This window comes from Ailuropoda melanoleuca, chromosome 13, assembly GCF_002007445.2.
Source record: "Ailuropoda melanoleuca isolate Jingjing chromosome 13, ASM200744v2, whole genome shotgun sequence".
Taxonomy (NCBI): domain Eukaryota; kingdom Metazoa; phylum Chordata; class Mammalia; order Carnivora; family Ursidae; genus Ailuropoda; species Ailuropoda melanoleuca.
In genome coordinates this window covers 24,711,401-24,735,983 of record NC_048230.1, presented here as the reverse complement: position 1 = coordinate 24,735,983, position 24,583 = coordinate 24,711,401, and the positions used below count along the sequence as shown (strand labels likewise).

Here is a 24,583-nt window from a genome sequence, read left to right as displayed (position 1 = left end):
GAATGATACCTGCATTTATATGGTTGTTATGACAAGCTTACAGAGTGCTTGCTTTTACCTCATTTAATAAATAGATATGGAAAAACATACTGAGATACCACTTTATATCCACCAGATTGGTAAAAATTTTAAATACTGACAGTGCCAAGTGTGGAGTAAGGGACTCTCATATAATGCCATAAGAAAAAAAATTGTACAATTGTTTGGAAGCAACCAACAATTCTACCCGGAGATATATACCCACTAGAAATGTGTGTGTGTGTGTGTGTGTGTGTGTGTGTGTATTCCAAAACACATCATAGCAGCATTATTCAGGATAGCCAAGCACTGAAATCAATAGTAGAATGAGTAAATCTATAGTTGAATAAAAGAATGCTATACCAACAACATAGAGGAATCACAAACAGCAAAAGGTTCCTACTATAGGATTCTATTTCTATAGAATTCAAAAACAGGGGGCACCTGGGTGGCACAGCGGTTGGGCGTCTGCCTTCGGCTCAGGGCGTGATCCCGGCATTATGGGATCGAGCTCCACGTCAGGCTCCTCTGCTATGAGCCTGCTTCTTCCTCTCCCACTCCCCCTGCTTGTATTCCCTCTCTCGCTGGCTGTCTCTATCTCTGTCGAATAAATAAAATCTTTAAAAAAAAAAGAATTCAAAAACAAGCAAAACTAATCTATGGTTTAGAAATCAGGATAGGGGTTCCCTTTGGGGAGAATGGTGGAAGTCTTTACTAGAAAGGGCCTCATGGGGTACAGGTGATGTTAATTATTTAGTTACATAGTGTATTCACCATATGGACATTCATTGAACTGAACATTTCTTATTTCTGCACCATTCTGTATGTACTTTCATTTTCTTACTACAATTGTTTTTAAGATTTTATTTATTTATTTGTTTGAGAGAGAGTGTGTGAGAGAGCCCAAGCAGGGGGAGCGACAGAGGGAGAGAGAGAAGCAGGCTCCCCACTGAGCAGGGAGCCCAATGTGGGTGGGGTGTAGGGCTTGATCCCAGGACCCCAGAGATGACCTGAGCCGAAGGCAGACACTTAACCAATTGAGCCACCCAGGTGCCCTTTACATAAATTTTTTTTAAGAAAAACCTTTTTATTTTTTTAAAGAATGCTGGCTCTCAAGTAGCCTGCCTTGACTGGATTCTTGGCAGTAGGCTTAGGGTAAGTTAGCACACCTCTCAATGCCTCAGTGTCCTCGTCTTTCACGGTAAGTGACTATTATATAGAGTGGCTATAATGATTAAGTGAATAAATCTGTGTAAAACACTTACAATGGTGCCTGCTACATAGTAAGTGCCCGGGGAGCATTGGTCATTAGCCATGACCAGCCAAGTGAGTGAGTTAAGAGCCTGGAGCCAAAATGCCTGCACTAAAACCTGGATTTGCCATTTACTAGCTCTATGACTTTGGCCAAGTGACATCCTCCCTCTTATCCTTAAATACCCTCAGTTGTAAAGGAGGGCTAATGGCAGCCCATCCTGATGGGCTGTATGAGAACTTACAGAAACAACGCAGAGAGGCACTTAGCACAGGGCCTGCCACACAGTAAGGCTCCATCCCAGCCATTATTATTATTATCACCATGGTAACCCTATAAACCCATTGTACAGCTTGTGTTCCAGGTAGTAAAAAGACTGGCTTAAGGTCACATGCAACTACATGTGATTTAAATCCATTTGTGTGATGATGGAGTCCAACTGGCACCCCACACTGCTTTCAGAGGCACCACAGACTTGAAGAGTTTTGCCCAACCCCCAATAGCACCTCTTGCTCCTGCAGAAGCTCTTGTCGTCCTCACCCAGCTGTCAGGCTTCTGTGTGCCCAGAAGCCATTCCGCCTTCCCTGCCTGCCCAGCTCTAGCACCAGTCTGATCATTCTGGTACCCTTAGTTGGGGTGCTGGGGCTATAGCCCCAGCTGTGGGAAGAGAGGGTCTCAGAGAAAAGCCACATGGCCCCCCAGGCCTTCCATGCCAGGGACCTCTTCTGCTGCAGTCTTTGATCTCCCTTGTCCTGAGAGAGGTAGGGATAGTCCTAAAGATGGCTGGTGAGAGCTGGAGAGAACTTGAGGGCAAAGGGACAAGGCTGAATGGGCCCAAAAAGAAAGGCCATCCTGCCTGGAGCCCCGAATTCACATAGCCCCCACCTTCTCTTCGCCTGAAACCTGGATTCCTCCCACCCTCACCCCCTCAGTCCTCTCTGTTTCCAGAGACTTGATGTTTGGAGCCAGTAATCCTCAAGATCTGTGCAGTCTGTTCCTCAACCCCACCCAGGCTTAATGATCTAAAAAGCAGGAGAAGTTGGGCTCCTAGCCAGGGGAAAGGCAGACGGCCTGCCATGGAGAATTTTGCCCCCAGGTTGGAGGCAGAGAGCTCTAGTCTTGCAGTCAAAGCCAGGGGTTCAAACCCCAGCTCCACCCTGATTAGCCATGTACCATGGGCTTGTCTCTTCACCATGATGATTCTCAATTTCTTCATCTGTAAAATACGGATGTCAGGCCCTACTTCACCCCAAAAGTCTGTTAAGGAGGATCAGGTGAGGCCATCTATGTTAGTGAAGAACATATATACCTGAAAGCAGGTTACCAATGAGTGGTGTCGTCATTGTGACCTTTTTTGATTCTAAGAGTCTATGATGCTTTGAGGTGGAAGGATAGAAAGAAGGGGAGAGGGTACTAACAAGGGGAAGGCCAAGAGAGGAAGGGACTGAATAAGGATTAGGACACAGAGATGGACGGCAGAGAAAGATGAATAGATGTGATGAAATGAAGAACTTGGAGAGATGGGAGAGATTTATAGATAGATATGAAACCAAAGATCCCAGTCCAGACTCCCCCTCTTCATTCACTCATTCATTCATTCATTCTTCAGATGAAGGAATGAAGCAGTAGCTGCCAAGCTGGATAGGGTGTCAGAGCCTACATCCAGCCAGGGCCTTCTCCCAGCAGCACCCAAGGGCCTTCAGAAGGTGCTAGATTGGAAACGGGGGGTGGTCTCTGCAGTTCCAGGTAAACTCTTTCTCAGATCAGACCCCCGGGGGTTCACAAAACCGAGTCGGAGGTAAGGAAGCAGATAGTTCCTAGGAATGCCTGTCCTCTCCCCATACTCCCACCCTGACTCTCATTAAGGAATGGAGCAGGGACCCCAAAGGACAGGGTTCAGAGAACTAGTTGTTTGATGGTGTTGGAAACTCCACACATCAGAATTGGTATCAGAATCATAGAAGACATTAGGGTGGGGCCCAGAAAGAGAGGAGGAACCCCATCCTTTATGGAGACTTCATTACAGAGGCATGATTAATTAAATCATTGGCACTGGTGATTGAACTTAATCTCCAGCACCTCTCCCCTCCTCAGATGTAGGGGGTTGGAACAGTTCCCACTCTCTGATCACAGGGGTGGCTCCCTGGCAACCAGCCCCCATCCTCAGGTTAGCTAGGGGCTTTCTCAAAGTCACCTGATTAACATAACAAAAGACACCATTATGGCTCTGATCCCTTAGGAAATTCCAAGGGTTTTAGCTCTGTGCCAGGACAAAGAAAGACCAAACACCTTTTTCTTATCACAACATCACACCTCCCAAGGACCTTTTCTGGGATTTCTGCCAATTTCAGAACTGGGTAGAAAGTGACAGGTCCAGGGACGCCTGCGTGGCTCAGTCAGTTAAGCATCTGCGTTCGGCTCAGGACATGATCCTGGGGATCCTGGGATCCGGCTCCATTGGGCTCCCTGCTCAGCAGGGAATCTACTTCTCCCTCTCCCTCTCACCCTTACCCCCTCACCAGCCCCCCAATGCTTGCTCTCTCTCTCCCATGCTCTTTCTCTCTCAAATGAATAAATTTAAAAAAATTATTTTAAGTGACAGGTCCAGGTGACCCCATTCCCCACCCTATTAGGAGACATACTGGCTTTCTCACCCCCATCCTCCAGGCCAGCTTGCTGCCCCATTGCTGTCACTTGCAGTTATATTTCTCTCTGGGCCTCAGTTTCCCCATCTGTACAATGAGGAGGTTGAATTTGGTAATCTAAGAGCCAGTTTTAATCTCCTCTCTTCCAAGGAGATCCAACCCTGCTCCTGTCACATCCTCTAGGTGTGTCCATCCTGTTGGTCCCCCTGAATGTCCGGTAAGTTCCTGTCTGGGTGGGAATTTCAGGAACTTTGGGACCTTCTGGGATGGCAGTGGGGGTGGGATAGAGGAACAGAAGGAAGATTGAGGAGCTGGAGTGAGAGAGAAAACTCACTCTCCCTTCCCCATTTCTACCTCTACTACGTGCCCTTCTGACCCAACAGGGAGAGCAAGGGGAGAGGAGTACCCCAGGACTGGACTCCTGGCTTTCCTGGTGAGAGGGGGCCTATGGGGAGCCCAGGGTCCCCTAATCCTCCTGGGCCCCCAGCAATCCCTGGCCTCTCAGCACACCCTGTAGCCCCAGATCAGCCTCACCTTTGAAGGCAGAAGTCAGACCAGAGGTAAGGGGTAGATGATGTGTGAGTGGTGGGAGGTGAGTGGTAAGTAGATGGTGGGTGTGGAAAAATGGGTAGATGGTGAGTGGGTGGGAGGGTAAGTGGCGGGTGGGGCTGGATGGATGGTAGATGGGTGGAGTGGGTAATGGGTAAGTGGTGGATGGATGAGAAATGATAGTGTTCTTTGGGTAGAAGGTTGGTTAAGGGTCCTTTGAATCAGGTAGGGTAAAGTGGCAACGGGAATCTCAAACTGAGAAGCCAGATTCCTCCTGAGACAATCTCTGTATGTGTGCCCAAGTACTATAATAGGGCCTTGAACCCAGAACTATGGATGACTCAATTAATGTCCCACCCCCAGGATATTTCGAATTTCCCTAAGTAATCTCAGGGCCGTGGGCACTTTCCCACACACATTCTACTCCCATCACAGCTTCTTGCTTGGCCCCATTGCCTTTCTCTACAAGAGTCCCCCAGCCCTGAAATACACACTGCCAGCTCTGTGGTTCACCTCCACCCCTCCTGCCTCTCCTTCCAGGTGCAGGATGGAATTGGACCTCCTAGTCCCCCTGGTTGCCAAGGGTTTCCAGAATCCCCAGGACCTCAGGGCTACCCTAGCCATGAAGACTCCCAGGACCACCCTGGATACTTAGGGACTGGGACTGATGGGCTCCCAGGAACCCTGGGGATACCAGGCCTTCCTGGAGCTGGGGCTACCCTGGCTTTTCACTGCCAGGTCCAGATGGGCTCCCATGGAGTTCAGGGTCCAGTGGGGTCCCCTGGGCAAGAGTCTCCTCCAGAGGGCACCTAGGTAATTCAATCAGTTAGGCATCTGACTCTTGATTTTAGCTTAGGTCATGATCTCAGGGTGGTGAGATTGAGCCCCGCATCAGACTTCTCACTAGGAGTAGAGCCTGCCCCTCCCCCCACCTCACACGTGCATGTGCACACAGGCTTTCTCATTCTCTCTCTCTCTTTCAGAAAAAAAACAAAAAACAAAAACCAACAACAGTCTCCTCCAGGCCAGCCAAGCCAGCCTGGTCCACAAGTGAGAAGACGGTCCACTTTAGGGGCACCTGGCTGGCTCAGTTGGTAGAGCAGGTGACTCTTGATCTCAGGGTTGTGAGTTCAAGCCCCACATTGGGTGTGGAGCCTACTTAAAAAAAAAAAAAATTAAAATTCACCCACCGTAGAATCCCCTCTCCCAAAGAAGATACCCACCCTAGCCCAGCTCCTCTATTCCAGGCCCTCCTGTAACCTCCATCAACACTCTTTTTAACTTCTTTCCAAGGACTGCTCACTTGTCACTGAGCTTTTTTGCCAGTTGTCTTATTGTTATAACTAGAATGCGAGTTACTAGACATCAACAATTGTGCCTTTCTTTCCTCTTCTTCCCTTTATTTCTTCACACCCTCCCTCCTTTTCTTTAGTAACCACTCCCCCATCCTTCCCTACACCTTTTCCTACAATAAATGTGCTCACATGTAAGACACAGTGTCCACCCATCCTGTGTGGTCTACGGCTGGCACATAATACATACTCAGTAACACTTGTGGATCACTGACCCTCTAACCCCACCTCTGCTGGTATCTCTCTCCCTTTGGGGGTCTTCCCCTGGGGCTGAATCATTTGTCTCATCCTGTGTCCTTCCTCTCTTCCCAGGACAGAGCCAAAAGGGAGAGAGAGGCTCAATAAGCGGCCCAGTTTTGCCTGGAGAAAGAGGCTTGCAGGGACCTCCTGGAGCCCCAGGTCCAAATGGAAAGATGATCTCTGCTTAGATGGCTCTCCCTGAGAGAACAGGCCAGAGCACCCCTCCTGCATGGCTGTTCTCCCTCTTTCTCTTCTACCTCCTTTTCCTCCCTGAAGGATATCCTCATATGCCTAAGTTTCACCTTCCATCATTAATTCCTTTAGCTTTGAGGAGGTAGTGTGTAGAGTCAAAAGACTGGACATTGTATGTGATCTTGGACATGTCGCTTCTTATGTGTCAGTGAAGCCTATGAAAATATTTTTATTTTCTCTGGATAAATGATTCCAGATGCCTCCCTCATCTGTTCTTCTCTCATCTGCTTGCTCAAAATTTAAGTCATCGGCAATACCCTGGCATTCCCTCATTCCTTCACCTGCCCCACCTCTCTCAAAGTGCTCTGGCATGAATGGGTGCTCTCCCCTTTCTTCCCCGCTGCCCCCAGTACCACCATCACCACCCCCTAAGACATACCTTCTGCCTCCTGGTAACCCCAAGTAAGAGAGTAGGAAAGTATCTGCAGAGACCCCCTGTGACTGCCTGTCTGTACTCCAGACAGGGACTTGATCTACATCCTGTCTGCTGAGCTTAGGTGAGACACGCTGATGTAGGAGCGCCTCACCTGTCCACACCCCCAGCTTACCCTGTCCTTAGAAGTGATATGGGAAGAGCAGAACATCTAAGAGAAGGGTTGGAGGTAACGGGCTTGCGAATGAGGTTGCTTGGGCTTTCTCTTCACCCACTCCAGTTAGGAGCAGGGTTCATTCACCCTAGTGCAGAATTCTCCTCCTCCCCTTTCACCTCATGGGGATACAGCCTTATTCCGGAAAAGTCTCCTTGAGTAGGACTCTTGCAGCTGACCCTTTCTGCCCCTTCTGGGTTTTCACTCCATTAGCTCCCTCACTGAGTCTTTGAGTTCAAGGTGCAAAAGCCCTGGAGCAGCCCCAACGTTCCCAAGGGCAGCCCAGCCAATGTCAGCAGTGAGTACTCAGTCTTCAACTGAATCTCAAGGGGATGGAGCAAACTATTGGTACAGTGGGTCCCAGCTTCCAGGGAGTAGTAAACAGAGGCATGTGTGGGCCTTTCCTTTCTCTTTGGGGTTTGACTTTATTGGGCTGCCCCTCCAGAGTTGTGCACTCCTGCATAAGGGGGCCTGATGCTGGGTATGCTGCCCCCAGGTGGACAATGATAATACTGATAGCTTTCGCAAAGAGTCCCCTGGGGAGTGGACGTCCTACTAGGTGCTGAGGGTTCCAGAGGAGCAGGCAAATCCCTTTGGAAGAGCTTGTGGTCTGAAGAGGGAGACCTGCAGGTAAACACACCATGGTCAGTGTTATGTAACAGAGAGAAATGCACTGGATGCCAAGAAAGCAGAGAGGAGCCCAGAGTGTGTGGTTATGGAGAACTTCAAAGGGAAGTGATGTTGGATCTGTGTCTTGAAAGATAAGTAGAATTTTACAATCTTGAGGAAATTACCTAACCCCTCTAATCCTCAGTTTCCTCAGTATAAAGGGTTGGTATAAAGATTAGGGGGAAAATTATGTAGAGTGCTTATTACTGTGTCTAGTTCATAATTGGCACTCAGAAAATTGGTATGTAATAGGATTTATTTTTAGGAATTGGCTTTGATAGTGGAGTCTGGCAGGCCTGCAATCTGTAGGCAGACTGGCAGCTGGAGACTCTTGTGGGATTTCTCTTCCAGTCCTGAGGCAGAATTCTTTCTTTTCTGAGAAACCTCCATTTTTCCCCCTTCAACTGATTGGATGAGGCCCACCAGCATTACGGAGTCATTATAGAGGCATTACAAAACTTTTTCTCAAAGTCAGCTGATTTTAAGTGCTAATTACATCACAAAATACCTTCACTGCAACATCTAGATTACTGTTTGACCAAACTACTGGGTGCCATAACCTAACCAAGTTGACATAGAAAATTAACCATCACAGAGATCATTCCAAGCAGAGGCTACTCCAGACAGGGACTATGTTACGTTTTTCTGCTTGGTTTTGCTTTCTGAAAAATCACTCTTTGTTAAACTAGCAAAATATTAATGTTAAATAGGACAATGTTTGAATATGATAAACAATTTAGAGCACAATTTACAGAAACATAAACTCCTAGGTAAAATCACCATAACATCTTAAAGTCAGAATGGATCTTATAGCTCATTGAGTCCAACCCTCACTCTGGAGACATCTCTCTTACAACATATCTAGAAAGTGGTCATCTAGACTCTTCAACATTTCAGTAGTAGAAGTCCCTATGTCCTAAGAATGTCCATTCTTGAACAGCTCTAATTGGAAACTTTTTCTTTATGTGGTACTTCCTTTCATCAGCACCTCTCCTATCAATTGTTCCTTTTTACTTATCAAAGACAAATCTTATCCTGGATTTTTCCCATCCCTGAATAGAATACTTTCCTTACTTGTCTAAATGTGTATTTATCAGGTCAAAATTCTTTGTTTTTAATTTTTTTATTTTTTTGAATTCCTGTAAAATTAATGTACAGTGTTATATTAGTTTCAAGTGTACAATATAGTGATTCAATAATTCTATACATTACTCAGGGCTCATCACAATAAGTGTACTCTTAATCCCCTTCACCTATTTCACCCATCCCCCCACTCACCTCCCTTCTGGTAACCACCAGTTTGTTCTTTATAGTTAAGAGTCTGGTTTTTTGTCTCTTGTTTTCTTTGATCGTTTGTTTTGTTTCTTAAATTCTACATATGAATGAAATCATAAAGTATTTCTTCCTCTGACTGACGTATTTCACTTAACATTGAACCCTCTAGATCCATCCATGTTTTTGTAAATGGCAAGATTTCATTCTTCTTTAAGACTGAGTAATATTCCTTGGCACACGCACGCATATGTGTGTGTGTGTGTGTGTGTGTGTGTGTGTGTGCATGTATGTGTACCACATCTTCTTTATCCATTCTTCTATAGATAGGACACTTGGGTTGCTTCCATATTTTGGCTATTGTAAATAATGCTGCAATAAACATAGGGTACATATATCTTTTCAAATTAGTGTTTTTGTATTCTTTGGGTAAATAGCCAGGAATGGAATTACTGAATCATGTGGTAACTCTATTTTCAATTTTTTGAGGAACCTCCATACTGTTTTCCACAGTGGCTGCACCAGTTTGCATTCCTACAAACAGTGCATGAGGGTTCCTTTTTCTTCACATCCTCACCAACACTTGTTTCTTATGTTTTCAATTTTAGCCATTCTGACAGGTGTGAGATGATATCTCACTGTGGTTTTGATTTGCATTTCCCTGATGTTTAGTGATGTTGAGCATCATTCCATGTGTCTGTTGGCCATCTATATGTCTTTTTTGGAGAAACATCTGTTCATGTCTTTTGCTCATTTTTTTAATTGGATTATTTGGATTTTTTGGTGTTTAGTTGTATAAGGTCTTTATATATTTTGGATACTAACCCCGTATCAGATACATCATTTGCAAATATCTTCTTCCATTCAGTAGGTTGTCTTTTTGTTTTGATTGTTTTCCTTGCTGTGTGTATTTTTTTAATGTAGTCCTGATAGTTTATTTTTGCTTTTGTTTCCCTTTCCTTAGGGGGCATATCTAGAAAAATATTGCTATGGCCAATGTCAGAGAAATTACTGCCTGTGCTCTGTTCTAGGATTTTTATATTTCAGGTCTCATATTTAGGTCTTTAATCCATTTTGAGTTTACTTTTGTATATGGTGTAAAAAGGTAGTCCAGTTTCATTCTTTTGCATGTTCCTGTTCCAGTTTTCCCAACACCATTTGTTGAAGAGACTTCTTCCCATTGCATATTCTCGTCTCCTTTGTCATAGATTAATTGACCATATAATCGTGGGTTTATTTCTGGGCTTTCTATTCTGTTCCATTGATCTATGTGCCTATTTTTTTTTTAAGATTTATTTATTTAGGGGTGCCTGGGTGGCACAGTCGTTAAGCGTCTGCCTTTGGCTCAGGGCATGATCCCAGCCTTCTGGGATCGAGCCCCACATCAGGCCTCTCCGCTAGGAGCCTGCTTCTTCCTCTCCCATTCCCCCTGCTTGTATTCCTTCTCTTGCTGGCTGTCTCTCTCTGTCAAATAAATAAATAAAATCTTTAAAAAAAGAGATTTATTTATTTATTTATTTTTGAGAGAGAGAGAGAGAGAGCATGAGTGTAAGTTGGGGAGGGGCAGAAAAGAATCTTCACACAGACTCCTCACTGAACGTGGAGCCTGATGCAGGGCTTGATTTCATGACCCATGAGATCATGACCTGAGCCCAAACTAAAAGTCAGATGCCCTTTACTAATTTTCACAATATCATTCCATTCCATTCCATGCTGCCAGTTCTTTTCTAACAAAAACAATATTGCAATAATTTTATATACACACAATTGTGAGAGTTTATCAGTATACCTAGAAGTTAGATTACTGAGTCAAAAGGTGTGTACACTTTTAAAATTTTGATAGATACTGGACTGCCAGACTGCTGAAACCTCTGAGGGGACTTACTGGGGACTAATCTCTGGTCTTGAGTTCCTTCCCCCAGTAGCCTCCCTTGCTCTCTTCCCAGCTGTGCTTGGTGGCCCTCATTGTCCCTTTGCCTGGGGCCATTAATGGTCTAAGAAACAGACCTGCAGTGCCACCAGCAGGGAGAGGCTGAGCTCTATGGGACATTTTGGGCTTTCCTGGCCTCCTCCAACCCAAAGCTGGTATCCCTGGTAAAAAGGACTGATTGGACCCTGCCAGTCATTAACCTCAAGGTAAACAGGGCCTGTTGCCCCAACCCTAACCACCCGAGACCCTGGGCCAGCCCAGCCTCATTCAGGAATTCCCAGTGAGCTCTAGCCTAACCAGCTCCAACCCCCAAATCCAGAGCCACACTTTCAGCCCAGCCCCATCCACTTAGCCAGCTAGAGGAAAGAAAGAATTCACTTTCAAGAGGAACTTCCAGGTGGAGGATGGAGACACAGCTCCTTTAGGACCCCCTCCCCCTGCTGCTGAGTGGAGCAACAGAAAACACAAATACCCATAAGAAAACCGAAGAATATTTATCAAAGGAACTCATCTGCATTTGCAAATGTACTCCAAACAACTGAAGGAAGCCTTGAAAAAAAGGTCCAAGAAGACTCTCTAAACAAGGGAAGTTTTGCGTTGGTTTTGGAGGAGAGGACTTGGAGAATTGACAAGGGAAGTGGGGGAAGGTCTTGAAAAGGAGTAGAGGTAGTAACTGCTAACATGTTTTGAGCATTTATTATTTGCCAAGCAATACCCTAAGCACTTTACACATGTGTTATCTCCTCTATGCGGAGGTACTCTGATCATCCCCACTTTAGGTAAAGAAATGGAGACACAGTGAGACTGAGTGACTTGCGAAGGTCATACATCCAGCCAAGTGCTGTGGCCAGGAGTCTGACTCTAGTGCATAATGCTGCCCTCAGGTAGGGGTAGGGATGGGGGCAAGGCACAGAGTAGCTAATAAAGTTGGGGGGAGGTAATAAGGTTGTGGTAGCTGCCCCCTCAGCCCACCAGTTCCACCCTGGAACTGATTCCCAACCCCTTCTTGCCTCCCAGGAGTAGTGGCTAGCAGTCACCTGGAATTCCCTCTTTGTGGACAATGCCTCCCAAGCCCACCCATCTCAGACTTCCCTCAGCGGCCCCCAACAAGTCCTGTAGAACACCCTGTGATAGGCTCTGGAAAGGAGAAGGGCTGACAGACAGCTGTGTCCAAAAGAGAAGCCCCAACCCCACCCCCCACAAGACTATCCTGCTAGAGGGCTGGAAGATTGTCCTAAGTGCTTCCATATCTTATTTAGCCCTCTGTGGTTTTAATAAAGGATGATAACATGGGGAAACTGAGGCTCAGGGAGGTTTTTGTTGTTTTGCTTTGCTTTGCTTTACTCAAGCAGGTGTGACTCCAGAGTCCTTTTGACTCCACAGTTCTGCTTCTGGGTTTTTGGAACAGAGCCTCACATAATCAGGGTCCAGCTCAACTGCAGGGTCCCAGAAAATAGGACTGGAGCTGCTTATTAAATTCCTAGTTGCCTCATCCACAGATGGGTCTTACAAGGTACTGCAGGCTGGAATGAACTACAGGGTAGAGGCTAAGAAAGGTAGAGGCTGGGCTGACACCCTTGGGGAAGCATGCTGACCTGCCTCTACCACGTGGGGTCTCTGTGTTCCAGGAGGCAGAAGGCAGAATGGCTGATCTCTGCCAGAACATCTTCTGTTCTGGGGAGACTGCAGAGAATGAGAGGCTGCCCTGGAGCCCAGGCCTCGTCAGCCTTTGGATGGGCAGAAGCTACTGGATTGGGTGCGCTTCCCTACAACTGCTCTGAGACCCTGGGTGATCCTGTGTATTGGAGGTTGCCTATCCCATCAACACATGAGATGAGGGGAGTGGAATGAAATACTTGGAATTACTGGAGGCCAGGTGAAAAAAATCACACTAGCCCATAGGCTACCTCCATGCTAGACTTCCGGTCACACTACCACAACCACCACCACCCCACCTCTCATCCCCGCCACCCCCAGCCTCCACACTGGCCCTCTGGGGCTTTGCTAGCAGAGTAGGCATTGGATATGCTGGGATGATTTAACAATTGGTTGACCTCTGATTTCTTTTAGAAGGGGGAAAAAAAAAGAATTAAAGCCACAAATTGTCATGCCAGCCTAAGATTCCTGCTTCCTGATTCTGATACTGTTAGCTTACTATTCTAAACACCTTACATTTATTTCAGGTAATCCTCACACAACTCTCGGGTACTACTGTTTTGGGTTGTGTTTTTTTTCAGATTTTATTTATTTGAGAGAGAGTACGAGAGACGGAGAGAGAGCAAGCACAAAGGCGGAGGGGGGAAGGGCAGAGGGAGAGGGAGAAGCAGACCCCCCGCTGAGCAGGAAACCTGAGGAGGCAGGGCTCGATCCCACGACCCCGGGATCATGACCCGAGCCAAGGCACCCGCTTAACCCACTGAGCCACCCAGGCGCCCCTGAGGTACTACTATTATTTTTTTTTCTTTTTTCAGCAGAGAAAACCAAAGCACCAAAAGCCTGCCTCCATCAAGACTACGTGACTGGCAGATTGCCCAGCGCGAATAGAAACTCAGGTAATACCGATTGGAGGGAGATGGTTCAGACGACAGAATTAGCAGTCTTTCAAATCGTGCAGTTATTTTTTCAAGCATCTTGTAAGGGGGGAAAAACACATTGTCATTTTAATATTGTGGATTGACAAGGACAGAATAAACCCACTCCAACATTTACACGGCAGAATTAAAAAAATTAAAAAAAATTCGGTCTTTTGCATGTTCTCGTCACACGTGAACAGCTTTTCTGGACAGCAGAATTCCGGGAATTTAACAGAGGAAAGTAAAAGTAACAAGCGGCAGGGCATCCTACTGGCTTTCTGAGGGAAAAGTTTCTGTCCTAGAATGGCCCCTAAATCCCATCCTCCGTTCCTGAGGCGGTAACTACAAACTATTCTTTTTGATTGACCAGTTGCAACCCAAAGCCGCTCTACTGGGGGGACTTGAATACTGCTATTTTGCGTGGCCTCTCCACACCCTTTTATTATATCCCAAAACCACAACTGTAGCACTTCTGTTTCTTCGAAAATAAATTCTTGGGAGGGGAAGTTGAGGCAGACACCAGCATCTGTTCGCTTCACCAAGTCGCCAGGCTGCCAGTCCAGAAAGCCGGCGCTCAAATTTCCTCAGGAAAATGAAGCTAGGACTCCCGTTCCTCTCGCTAAAAAGCCTCAGGACGGAAGACGGCTTATAGATTTCAGGAATCTGAAATAAGTTAGCAGCCCCTGAGAAATCCTTCTCCTTCCTCCTTTTGCCCCAGCCTGCACCTCAGAAAACCCTTCTCGCTTGCATCGCCAGTCTCTTCAGAGTTGTGGAGACCGAGAGAACAAATAAGCCCCTCCTCATTGGCCAGGTTCCCTGTCGGTCTCTCCGCGACGACTCCGAATGGTGCCTTTTGAAAACCCTGTGGTCCCGCCTCCCCTGCCTAATTGGTTTGTTCAAACAGGCCCCCGGACAACTCAGGCGTTCATTGGTGGATATAAAAAACCAGCAACGATTGGTTCCTCGGGACGGAGCCGGTGAGAGCGAGTCAGAGATTGGCTTATCTGGTTTGGGCGGGCTACAGGAAGGTTCAATTGCGCCTGCAGGAACTTTTCTAACTGACGAGCGTCTGTGGAGAAGCGGCTTGCTCCGCGGTGGTCTCGAGAGTCCCGCCGGTTTAGTCGCTTGCAGGGTTCTCGAGCCCTTTCACGACGGCCACCATGGAGGTGTCACCATTGCAGGTACAGCTCGCGGAAGGGGCGGGTCGTGGACCCACAGCGCGCCCCGGGATCTCTCTCTGGCTGCCCGCGTAGGGTTAGGCTCCTGGGCTGTGGTCCCATCGCCGCCGGCTGGGAGCCGGTATTCCGCGTCGTCCCGGGTCTCCTGGGCTCGGCGTGATGGTGAAGAGGATAACCCCCCTTTATGGTGCTAGTAGTGAAGTATGATCGGCTACACTGGCTTTTGGGGTGTTGGGTTCTGTTTTACTGTTTCTAGAGGCAGTATTCAACTGGCCTGTATTATAAAGGCCCGCGTGTGACTTTAAGCGGCACAGTCAGATATTTTCCTACCCTTCATTGGAAAACGGGATTGAATGCTCCTGGCCATGGAAGGTGCAGAGCATGGCACGATGTTCCCAGTGAGGAACCGGCAGGCCCGAGTTGCTCAAAATATGTCCTTCCTGTGTTCAAAACGTTAAGGTGGCCAAAGGATTGACTCGATGGGCCCCCAAACTGCTGCTGACTAGACTCTTATGTGCCTGGGACATAGGAAGCACTCAGTAAATATTTGTGGAATGTATGAAAGAAGTGGGTGTATTTTATTGATGACATCTAAAACATTCAAGGAAAATAGTTCCGTGTCACATGCACTTGCTGAGATAATACATGTTTATTCAAACTGACACCTGAGAACTTGGCTGAAGTTAAATTGCCGTGTTTGTACAAAACGATGTAAATACCTGATAAAAGACTGTGATTTGTCAGAGTGCATAAATCATTACAGTGGGTATTTTGTTTACAGTTTTTAATAAACCTCCGATTAAAAATCCCTCTTCTACAATTTTCCAAAATTGCTAGCCTGTAAATGAAAATATGCAAATCAGCAAAACAAAGAAAAATGAAGATGCTAAGAAAGGACTGTCTATTGAAAGAATCTATCAAAAGAAAACCCAACTGGAACATATCTTGCTCCGCCCAGACACCTACATTGGCTCTGTGGAACTAGTGACCCAGGTAAAGCCAAGTAATTAAATGAAGTTATGAAGTAGTTAAAATGCATACTTTTCCAGGTTAATTTTCTATATATTCCATGTACTTTGAATGTCACAGGAACTGGCCTAAGCTATCATATGTATATTGTAGTATTTAATCCAAAAGACTTTACAGTAATCATGATGATAAAACAGAATAAATATAGAGAGAGTAAAAGTAACTATATTTCTTTGCCTTATTTCTAGCAAATGTGGGTTTATGATGAAGATATTGGCATTAACTATAGGGAAGTCACCTTTGTCCCTGGGTTGTACAAAATCTTTGATGAGATTCTAGGTGAGTAAATTCTTTCATGTAAATATCTACTGGTCAAATCCTTCATAAGAAGTATCATTTCTAGCAAACCCTCTATCACCAGAACTCCTATCATTTCAAACAATAGCTGGCAAGGTGAGGCAGTTTACTGGAGTCTAGCAAGTTGAATTCTTTCCTAGAAACAGTACTGTGAATGAATGTTAAATTAACACCTCGTTAATATGATTTTTTACTTTCCATATCTTAATGTTTTTAAAAATATTTTAATTTCTTACAAATGTGTATTTTCTTTCAGTCAATGCTGCAGACAATAAACAAAGGGACCCAAATATGTCTTGTATTAGAGTCACAATTGACCCGTAAGTCTCTTGCATGGTCTTTTGTTTGTTATAGCTCATTGTTACTGTTAGTTACATTTACTTTGATTTATACTAACGGAGTTTTTAGTAAATGAAATCCTGCAAAACCACAGAAAAGCAGAATGCTAAAATGAACAATCTACAATACCTATTACTTAGATCCAACAGTTATCAATGCTTTGCCATATTTGCTCCATCTATATTTTTTGAGTCATTACAAAATAAATTACATTCAAAATAAATTATGACGCTTCATCCCTAAATTTTTCAGTAAGCATCTCCAATAATTGCTCAGTCTAAGCATTCTGAAGTCTAGAGCTTTTACTTTTTCTCATAATGCTATTCAAATAGTAAACCAGCAGGTGGTGATAGAGAATAATTGGATCTAGAATTTCTGGTTATAAATGCTGGGTGTCCCTTTGTGGGTACTCAAGGAGCTTGTTTCACCTTTTTATTAGCCTGATCAGTTATGGCATAAACTATGGTTTAGGTTCTTTGAGAGAAGTGTGTTAATGATGTACTCATGAATGCTAATAAGGGCTTGATATCATAGTCTTTAAAAAATGGTGGGGATGCCTGGGTGGCTTAGTCGGTTAAGGGTCTGCCTTCGGCTCAATTCATGATCCCAGGGTCCTGGGATCAAGTGCCGCATCGGGCTCCTTGCTCACTGGGGAGCATGCTTCTGCCTCTGCCTCTGCCCTGCCCCCTGCTTGTGCTGTCTCTCCCTCTGACAAATAAATAAAATCTTTAAAAAAAAATGTTGAGCTAGTTTTAGTCTTTTTTGTAGACAATACTAAGTACTACTTGGAATAAGATCCACAGTGTTTGTCTGGTTATAACGAAACTGTACTATCTTATGAGAATTAACTTAAAATAACTAAGAGAAATAAGTCCAAATAAACTTTTAGCATTTTTTTGGCGAGCAGGGAAGTTTATAATTGGTTATGTTTTTCCCTTTCATATTTGTTTTGCAATATGCTTTGTTGGGTGGGAAAGCTAAGGGAGCTAGGACAGTACAAATAGATGATCCACTGAAAAGCAGTATAATAGGGGCACCTGGGTGGCTCAGTCGGTTAAGTGTCAGACTCTTGATTTCAGCTCAGGTCATGATCTCAGGGTCCTGGGATTGATCCTGGAGTAGGGCTCCGCCCTCCAAGGAGTCTGCCTGGGGATTCTCTCTCCTTCTCCCTCTGCCCCACCCCCACCCCCACTCATGCGCACACGCTCAGTCTCAAATAAATAAGTAAATCTTTAAAAAAACAAAAAAAGAAAGCAGTATAAATAATAGTTTCCAAATTTTTCCTTTGCATTGGGCATAAATCATTTCCCTTTGTTTATCCTAACATTTTAAAATTTCATGTTTTTTCAGCATTATCAGTGTCTGCCCAGGTGTTGGAAAAGGATTAATTTTTTTTTCCTCTTGGCTCCTGTTTCAGGAGTGTCAGGAACTAAGCATGGTGGGAAAGGTAGTTCATGCTGAATTTCAGAAGATATGTATGAAAAACAGTCAAAGAAATTGAGACTCGCAAATTTCTATGTTTTAAGAATCATGATATTTAAGTATAAAAAATATCAAGCACTAGTTTACCATCTGTTTTACAATAAAAGTTTCATTCTTCTTTTCTTAGGGAGAACAATTTAATTAGCATATGGAATAATGGGAAAGGTATTCCTGTTGTTGAACACAAAGTTGAGAAGATGTATGTCCCAGCTCTCATCTTTGGACAGCTCCTAACTTCTAGTAACTATGATGATGATGAAAAGAAAGTAACAGGTAGAGTGTAGAGGAAAATAACATCTTTGTCACTGAAAAAACACATCTTTTAAATGACTGTGGCATAAAAGTTAAAAATATTGGAATAAATCTCTATAATTGATTAGCATTGCCAGTGATAACAAAGTATTTTACATTTATTTGCTCAGGTGGTCGAAATGGCTATGGGGCCAAATTGTGTAACATATTCAGTACCAAATTTACTGTGGAAACAGCAAGTAGAGAATACAAGAAAATGTTCAAACAGGCAAGTAAATCAGTATCTTGTGCCTTAATTATAAATTGTACTTTAGCAGTTTATAACAGCATTAGTGGTTGGTTTAACATAATTTATAGGCTATTAAATCATGGAAAATTTTTCATGAATATACATTAAGTTATTTTTTAGGACTTAAAAGTTTGTGTTTAGTTCTAGTTTGTTTTGAAAAGACTTGAATTTTTTATCTTCCTATTTTTTACTTCCACAGACATGGATGGATAACATGGGGAGAGCTGGTGAGATGGAACTCAAGCCCTTTAATGGGGAAGATTATACATGCATTACTTTCCAGCCTGACTTGTCCAAGTTTAAAATGCAAAGCCTAGATAAAGATATCGTTGCACTGATGGTTAGAAGAGCTTATGATATTGCTGGATCCACTAAAGATGTCAAAGTCTTTCTCAATGGAAATAAGCTGCCAGTAAGCATTTTCCAGGGTGTTAAGGGCAATGAGGGACTTTATATGATCATGTCAGAGGCAAAATTTATTTTTTCCCCCTCCAAATTTTTTTTTTTTTTACCACTTCTCAGATATGTTCCTGAAAAGAAAACAGTATGCCACATTTTTTTACTTAGCTCTTTTAAACGCATTAAAGGAAATGTCTTTCTGAAACAACCTCCTAAAGGAATCCTTTTGTGCCCTTTAATGACCATCTCTTATGCTCATCAGTGAGCATCATTTCATTAGTTTTGAAAAATCTTCATGGTCTCTCACTGAATACTTTTTATAACTCTTTTCTAATACCATAACTTTTAATTCCTATATAGGTAAAAGGATTCCGTAGCTATGTAGATATGTATTTGAAGGATAAGGTAGATGAAACTGGCAATCCACTGAAAATTATCCATGAACAAGTAAACCCCAGGTGGGAAGTATGTCTAACAATGAGTGAAAAAGGCTTTCAGCAAATTAGCTTCGTCAACAGCATCGCTACTTCCAAGGTGATTTTATTTTTGTATTATATGATTTATTTTTACATAGAAGTGTTATTGCTTTTAATTAATAAAATGAACTTGAATATTTGGCTGCCCTGGCATAAAGAAAGCTAAATTAGATTTTTTAAAATATTTGATCATTTTTATAATTTTGAGGATCCTGAGCTTTACGGTTTGGTATTTTTCCACATTAGGGTGGCAGACATGTTGATTATGTAGCTGATCAGATTGTGACTAAACTTGTTGATGTTGTGAAGAAGAAGAACAAGGGTGGTGTTGCAGTAAAAGCACATCAGGTATGGTATTTTAGCACAGTTTCCTTTTTCTAAAGTCAAGGAAGAAGAGAAAGACTATAAATAAAGCGTAAGTTTTTAACAATGTAATATCAACTTTTCCTGCAGGTGAAAAATCACATGTGGATTTTTGTGAATGCCTTAATTGAAAACCCAACCTTTGACTCTCAGACAAAAGAAAACATGACCTTACAAGTCAAGAGCTTTGGATCAACATGCCAATTAAGTGAAAAATTCATCAAAGCTGTGAGTACTGGGGCACCTGCGTGGTTCAGTTGGATGGGTGTCTGTCCCTCAGCGGGGCGGGGGTGGGGTCTGCTTCTCCCTCTCCCTCTACTCCTCTCCCGCTCATGCTCGCTGTCTCTCTCTCTCTCTCTCTCTCTCTCTCTCTCTCCCTCACTCTCTCTAATAAATAAATAAAATCTTAAAAAAAAAAAGTTATGAGTACTTAACAAGGAAATAAGAAATAGAAGCACCTTGCTTTCTCCGCTCTGCAAAAAGCAAGATTCCTCCCACATGTCTTCTGGCCTCTGAAAAGGAGATAAGAAATAGCTTTCACCTCACTGGTGAAAATTACAGCCTTAATTACCATCCATATGCCTCTACTTCCCCATTACATTACATTATCACCATTCAGTTTGGATCACTTCTGAATTCACTGTTTACCAAACATTGCCTAAAGTTGGCTTCCATTCGACACATCCAAAACGGAATTAGTTCTGTCCATACTCACCTCTACACAAGGAGCTTCCCCCACCCAAAAAACAAAACTATTTCCTGTCATAGTAAAAGGCCCCAACCAACCACTAGGTTGCATAAACAAAGCTGCGAGCCTTCTCTTTACCCACCTGCCTCCTCTAATCCAGTCAGTAAGACTCATCTTTTGGATACCTCAGTAGCCTCTCACTGTCATCTCTTTTCCGTATTCCTATAATGATTCTTTTTTTTTTTTTTTAAGATTTTATTTTTATTTTTTTTGACAGAGACAGCCAGCGAGAGAGGGAACACAAGCAGGGGGAGTGGGAGAGGAAGAAGCAGGCTCCTAGCAGAGGAGCCCGATGTGGGGCTCGATCCCAGATCGCTGGGATCACGCCCTGAGCCAAAGGCAGACACTTAACGACTGCACCACCCAGGCACCCCTACTATAATGATTCTTAATATTCATAACATTTCAGTCCTTTCTTTGCAATGCTCTTGAGTATTGTCTTTTTGTCTTAAAGCACACGTTTTTGTCTTCATTCTCTTTTGAAGTCTTTGGTCACTTCCACTCTTAGAAAAAGTCCGGGGGCACCTGGCTGACTCAGTTGGTGGAGTATGTGACTCATGATCTCAGGGTTGTAAGTTTGAGCCCCATGTTGGGTACAGAGATTATTTAAAAATAAAATCTTTGAAAAAAATAAATGAATCAGGGGCACCTGCGTGGCTCAGTTGGTTAAGCGTTGGACTTGTGATTTTTGGCTTAGGTCATGATCTCATGGGTTGTGAGATGGAGATGCACGTTGGGCTCCGTGCTTAGTGGGGAGTCTGTTTAGGATTCTCTCCTTCTCCCCTACTTGCACACACTCTTACTGTCTCTCTTTCAAATAAAGAAGTCTTAATAAGTCTTTAAAAAATTTTTTTAAAGTTTTTAAGTCCAAATTCTTTAATGTGGCCTACAACACCCTGCCATCTACAACCTCATCTCAGTACCACTTTTTCCTGTGTTGTCTAAGCTTCAGTCCTACTGCCTTCAAATTACTCAGAAGCATTAGTACTCTTCCCCCTCCTTAGAACTTTTCCACTCGGTAATCCTTCTGCCTGAAATGCTTCTCACTTGGCAAGTTACTTTAGATATTCAGTGTCATTTCCTCAGGAAAGTCTTTACTTTCTACCCTTCTCCCTGGACATATGTTATTAGATGTAGCACAGTTTTATCCATGACACTCCTCATGCTTGCAATTTCTCATTTTATTTCCATCTTCCTTATTATTATCTTTAAGTCCATGAGGTCAAGGACCATGACCAATTTGTTTTTTTTTCTTTTAAAGATTTTATTTATTTATTCGACAGAGATAGAGACAGCCAGCGAGAGAGGGAACACAAGCAGGGGGAGTGGGAGAGGAAGAAGCAGGCTTACAGCAGAAGAGCCTGATGTGGGGCTCGATCCCAGAACGCCGGGACCACGCCCTGAGCCGAAGGCAGACACCCAACCGCTGTGCCACCCAGGCGCCCCATCACCAATTTGTTTTAACCACTAAATCTCCAACATGGATCTAAGTGTCTAGCACAACATAAATATGTAGTTAGTAAATATTTACTGAATGAATGAGCTCAACGGAACCATTTCTCTCAGTTATGATAACCTAAGACAGGAACACATGTCATCTTCTGTCTGAAAATTACTTTTTTTTTTTTACCTCTTTTCAAACTTTCAATTATTTTTATAGGAGCTCATTTGTATTCTAGATTTCTGATAATTCTTCTTCCCTAACATGAATCTTCTCATTTTCAGGCAATTGGCTGTGGTATTGTGGAAAGCATACTAAACTGGGTGAAGTTTAAGGCCCAAGTCCAATTAAATAAAAAGTGTTCAGCTGTAAAACATAACAGAATCAAGGGAATTCCCAAACTCGATGATGCCAATGATGCAGGTACACATTTAATAATGCTTCTAAACTTTAAATCTTGTGGTTGTTATTTGTTTTATTCATTAAGAGCATACCTTGGATACTTTCCCCTCAACATGTAATATTCAACAGAATATTTTTACATGGTTAAAAATCAACCAATTCTCTGTTATTGAACATTTAGATCATTTCTAATTTTTCGCTGTTACATTAATGTTGAGATGAGTATTAAGAGTATAAAATAAGAATTTGTAGTGATCTGGGGTGCCTGGGTGGCTCAGTCGGTTAAAAGTCTGACTCATGATCTTGGCTCAGGTCTTGAGTTCAGGCCCCACATTGGGCTCTGTGCTGGGTATGGAGCCTATAAAGAAAAGAAAAGAAAAGAAAGGAAAGGAAAGGAAAGGAAAGGAAAGGAAGGGAAGGGAAGGGAAGGGAAGGGGAAGGGGAAGGGGAAAGGGAAAGGGAAAGGGAAAGGAAAGAATATGGGTGCACCTGGGTGGCTCAGTCATTAAGCGTCTGCCTTCCCTCAGGTCATGATCCCAGGGTCCTGGGATCGAGCCCCGCATTGGGCTCTCTGCTCTCTGCTCGGTGAGCCTGCTTCTCCCTTTCCCTCTGCCTACCACTCCCCCTGCTTGTGCTCGCTCGCTCTCTCTCTCTCTCTCTGTGTCAAATAAATAAAAAAGATCTTTAAAAAAAAAAAAGAATATGTAATGATCTGTTACCTAATATAGGGGAGGAAAAAGTTTTCCTCAACCCTCTTAGTTCCTGTCTGGGTCTGAAAATTAAACTGACAAAGACAGGTTAACTGATGAAAAACACAAATTTATTTAATACAACAAATTTTACTTGACACAGGAGCTTTCATAGGGAAATGAAGACCCAAAGAACCTGAGTGTTTTACGTTTGAGGAAGAGTGGAAAGATATGATAAGGGCAGAGTATGAACTAAGTATAGTAAACTGGAGGAAGCTCAATGAGACCTATTCATTCACATACTTTTCAGTGTCACTCTGGAAGATAAGAATGTTCCCTTCCTCTGGTGTCTGGAGGACACTATTCACATGAGGGTCTCGTGACCTGCTTCAAGGTAGAGGTTGGGGGGTAAGCTCAGAGAGAACTTGCTTCTGGCATTTTCTCAAACTCCTTCAACTTAAAATATTCAATATGCCAAGTGCCCTATTTTGGGATAACGTGTTCTAAACCCCATCACTAACAAATTTTTTTTAAGATTTTATTTATTTATTTGAGAGAGAGTGATCATAAGCAGGGGGGAGGGGCAGAGGGAGAAGCAGACTCTCCCTGAGCAGGGAGCCCAATGCAGGACTCGATCCCAGGACCCTGGGACCATTGACCTGAGACTTAACCAACTGAGCTACCCTGGTACCCACCAATAAATTTTTTTTTTTAAGATTTTATTTATTTATTTGACAGAGAGAGTCAGCCAGCGAGAGAGGGAACACAAGCAGGGGGAGTGGGAGAGGAAGAAGCAGGCTCCCAGAAGAAGAGCCTGTTGTGGGGCTTGATCCCAGAACTCTGGGATCACGCCCTGAGCTGAAGGCAGACGCTTAACGACTGAGCCACCCAGGCGCCCCCCACCAATAAATATTTTTAACACAATATGACCAAATGAATGTTCAGCAACAGTATATATGTACGAGAAATGAGCATAAGAGAGACGCCTGGCTGACTTAGTTGTTGGAATTTGCAACTCTTGGTCTCAGGGTTGTAAGTTCAGGCCCCATGTTGGGTATGGAGATTACTTAAAAACAAAATCTTCTTTAAAAAATAGTCTAAAAAACTAGGATTTTTTTTTTTTACTATGAACATTAGTTCTAATATCTAATTATTAGTGTTTTATCACAAAACTATTGATAGCACCTCTAAGTTAGTATATTTGAGGTTGAACTAAATGTGCCAATATTAATTTGTGTACTTTTATTTTAGGGGGTCGAAACTCCAATGAGTGTACACTCATCCTGACTGAAGGAGACTCAGCTAAAACTTTGGCTGTTTCAGGCCTTGGTGTGGTTGGGAGAGACAAATACGGTGTTTTCCCACTTAGAGGAAAAATACTCAATGTTCGAGAAGCTTCTCATAAACAGGTAAAACTATCTTTAGAATCTAAACCCAGTTTTACAATGCAGGACTTCATGCTTGTATTTCATTCCCTCACTGAGCATTTTGAAATACATTTTAGATAGTTTATTATTATTTTAAGAAATTGGGTACATTGTAGCATATCTTAACAGATCTTTCTGACTAGAGTATAGGCAAATAATAACTGAAAATACTGGAGCTCCAGAAAACCCAAACAACATACACTGTCCTATTTCTTTTCAAATTTATAAACAAAACATTACCTTTTTTTGGTATATGTCCATTTCAGATCATGGAAAATGCCGAAATTAACAATATCATCAAGATTGTGGGTCTTCAGTACAAGAAAAACTATGAAGATGAAGATTCATTGAAGACTCTTCGTTATGGAAAGATAATGATTATGACAGATCAGGTCAGATTTGCCTCCAGGAATTTTAGATTGTTACACTAAAT

General features: G+C 43.4%; 1 protein-coding gene across 2 annotated transcripts in view; it reads left to right on the top strand.

Moving 5' to 3' along the window:
• The first annotated feature begins 14,362 nt into the window (after positions 1-14,362).
• TOP2A (DNA topoisomerase II alpha) overlaps positions 14,363-24,583 on the top strand; it is a 28,064-nt gene continuing 17,843 nt past the window's right edge. For both annotated transcript variants that reach the window (XM_019805665.2, XM_002924935.4), the window contains exons 1-13: positions 14,363-14,520; positions 15,355-15,510; positions 15,735-15,825; positions 16,100-16,163; positions 17,792-17,937; positions 18,087-18,184; positions 18,405-18,617; positions 18,965-19,138; positions 19,327-19,428; positions 19,534-19,671; positions 21,917-22,055; positions 23,975-24,132; positions 24,417-24,542. In XM_019805665.2, the coding sequence (XP_019661224.1) occupies positions 14,500-14,520; positions 15,355-15,510; positions 15,735-15,825; positions 16,100-16,163; positions 17,792-17,937; positions 18,087-18,184; positions 18,405-18,617; positions 18,965-19,138; positions 19,327-19,428; positions 19,534-19,671; positions 21,917-22,055; positions 23,975-24,132; positions 24,417-24,542 (1,626 nt within the window). In that variant the 5' untranslated portion in view covers positions 14,363-14,499. The remainder of the gene's footprint in view (positions 14,521-15,354; positions 15,511-15,734; positions 15,826-16,099; positions 16,164-17,791; positions 17,938-18,086; positions 18,185-18,404; positions 18,618-18,964; positions 19,139-19,326; positions 19,429-19,533; positions 19,672-21,916; positions 22,056-23,974; positions 24,133-24,416; positions 24,543-24,583) is intronic.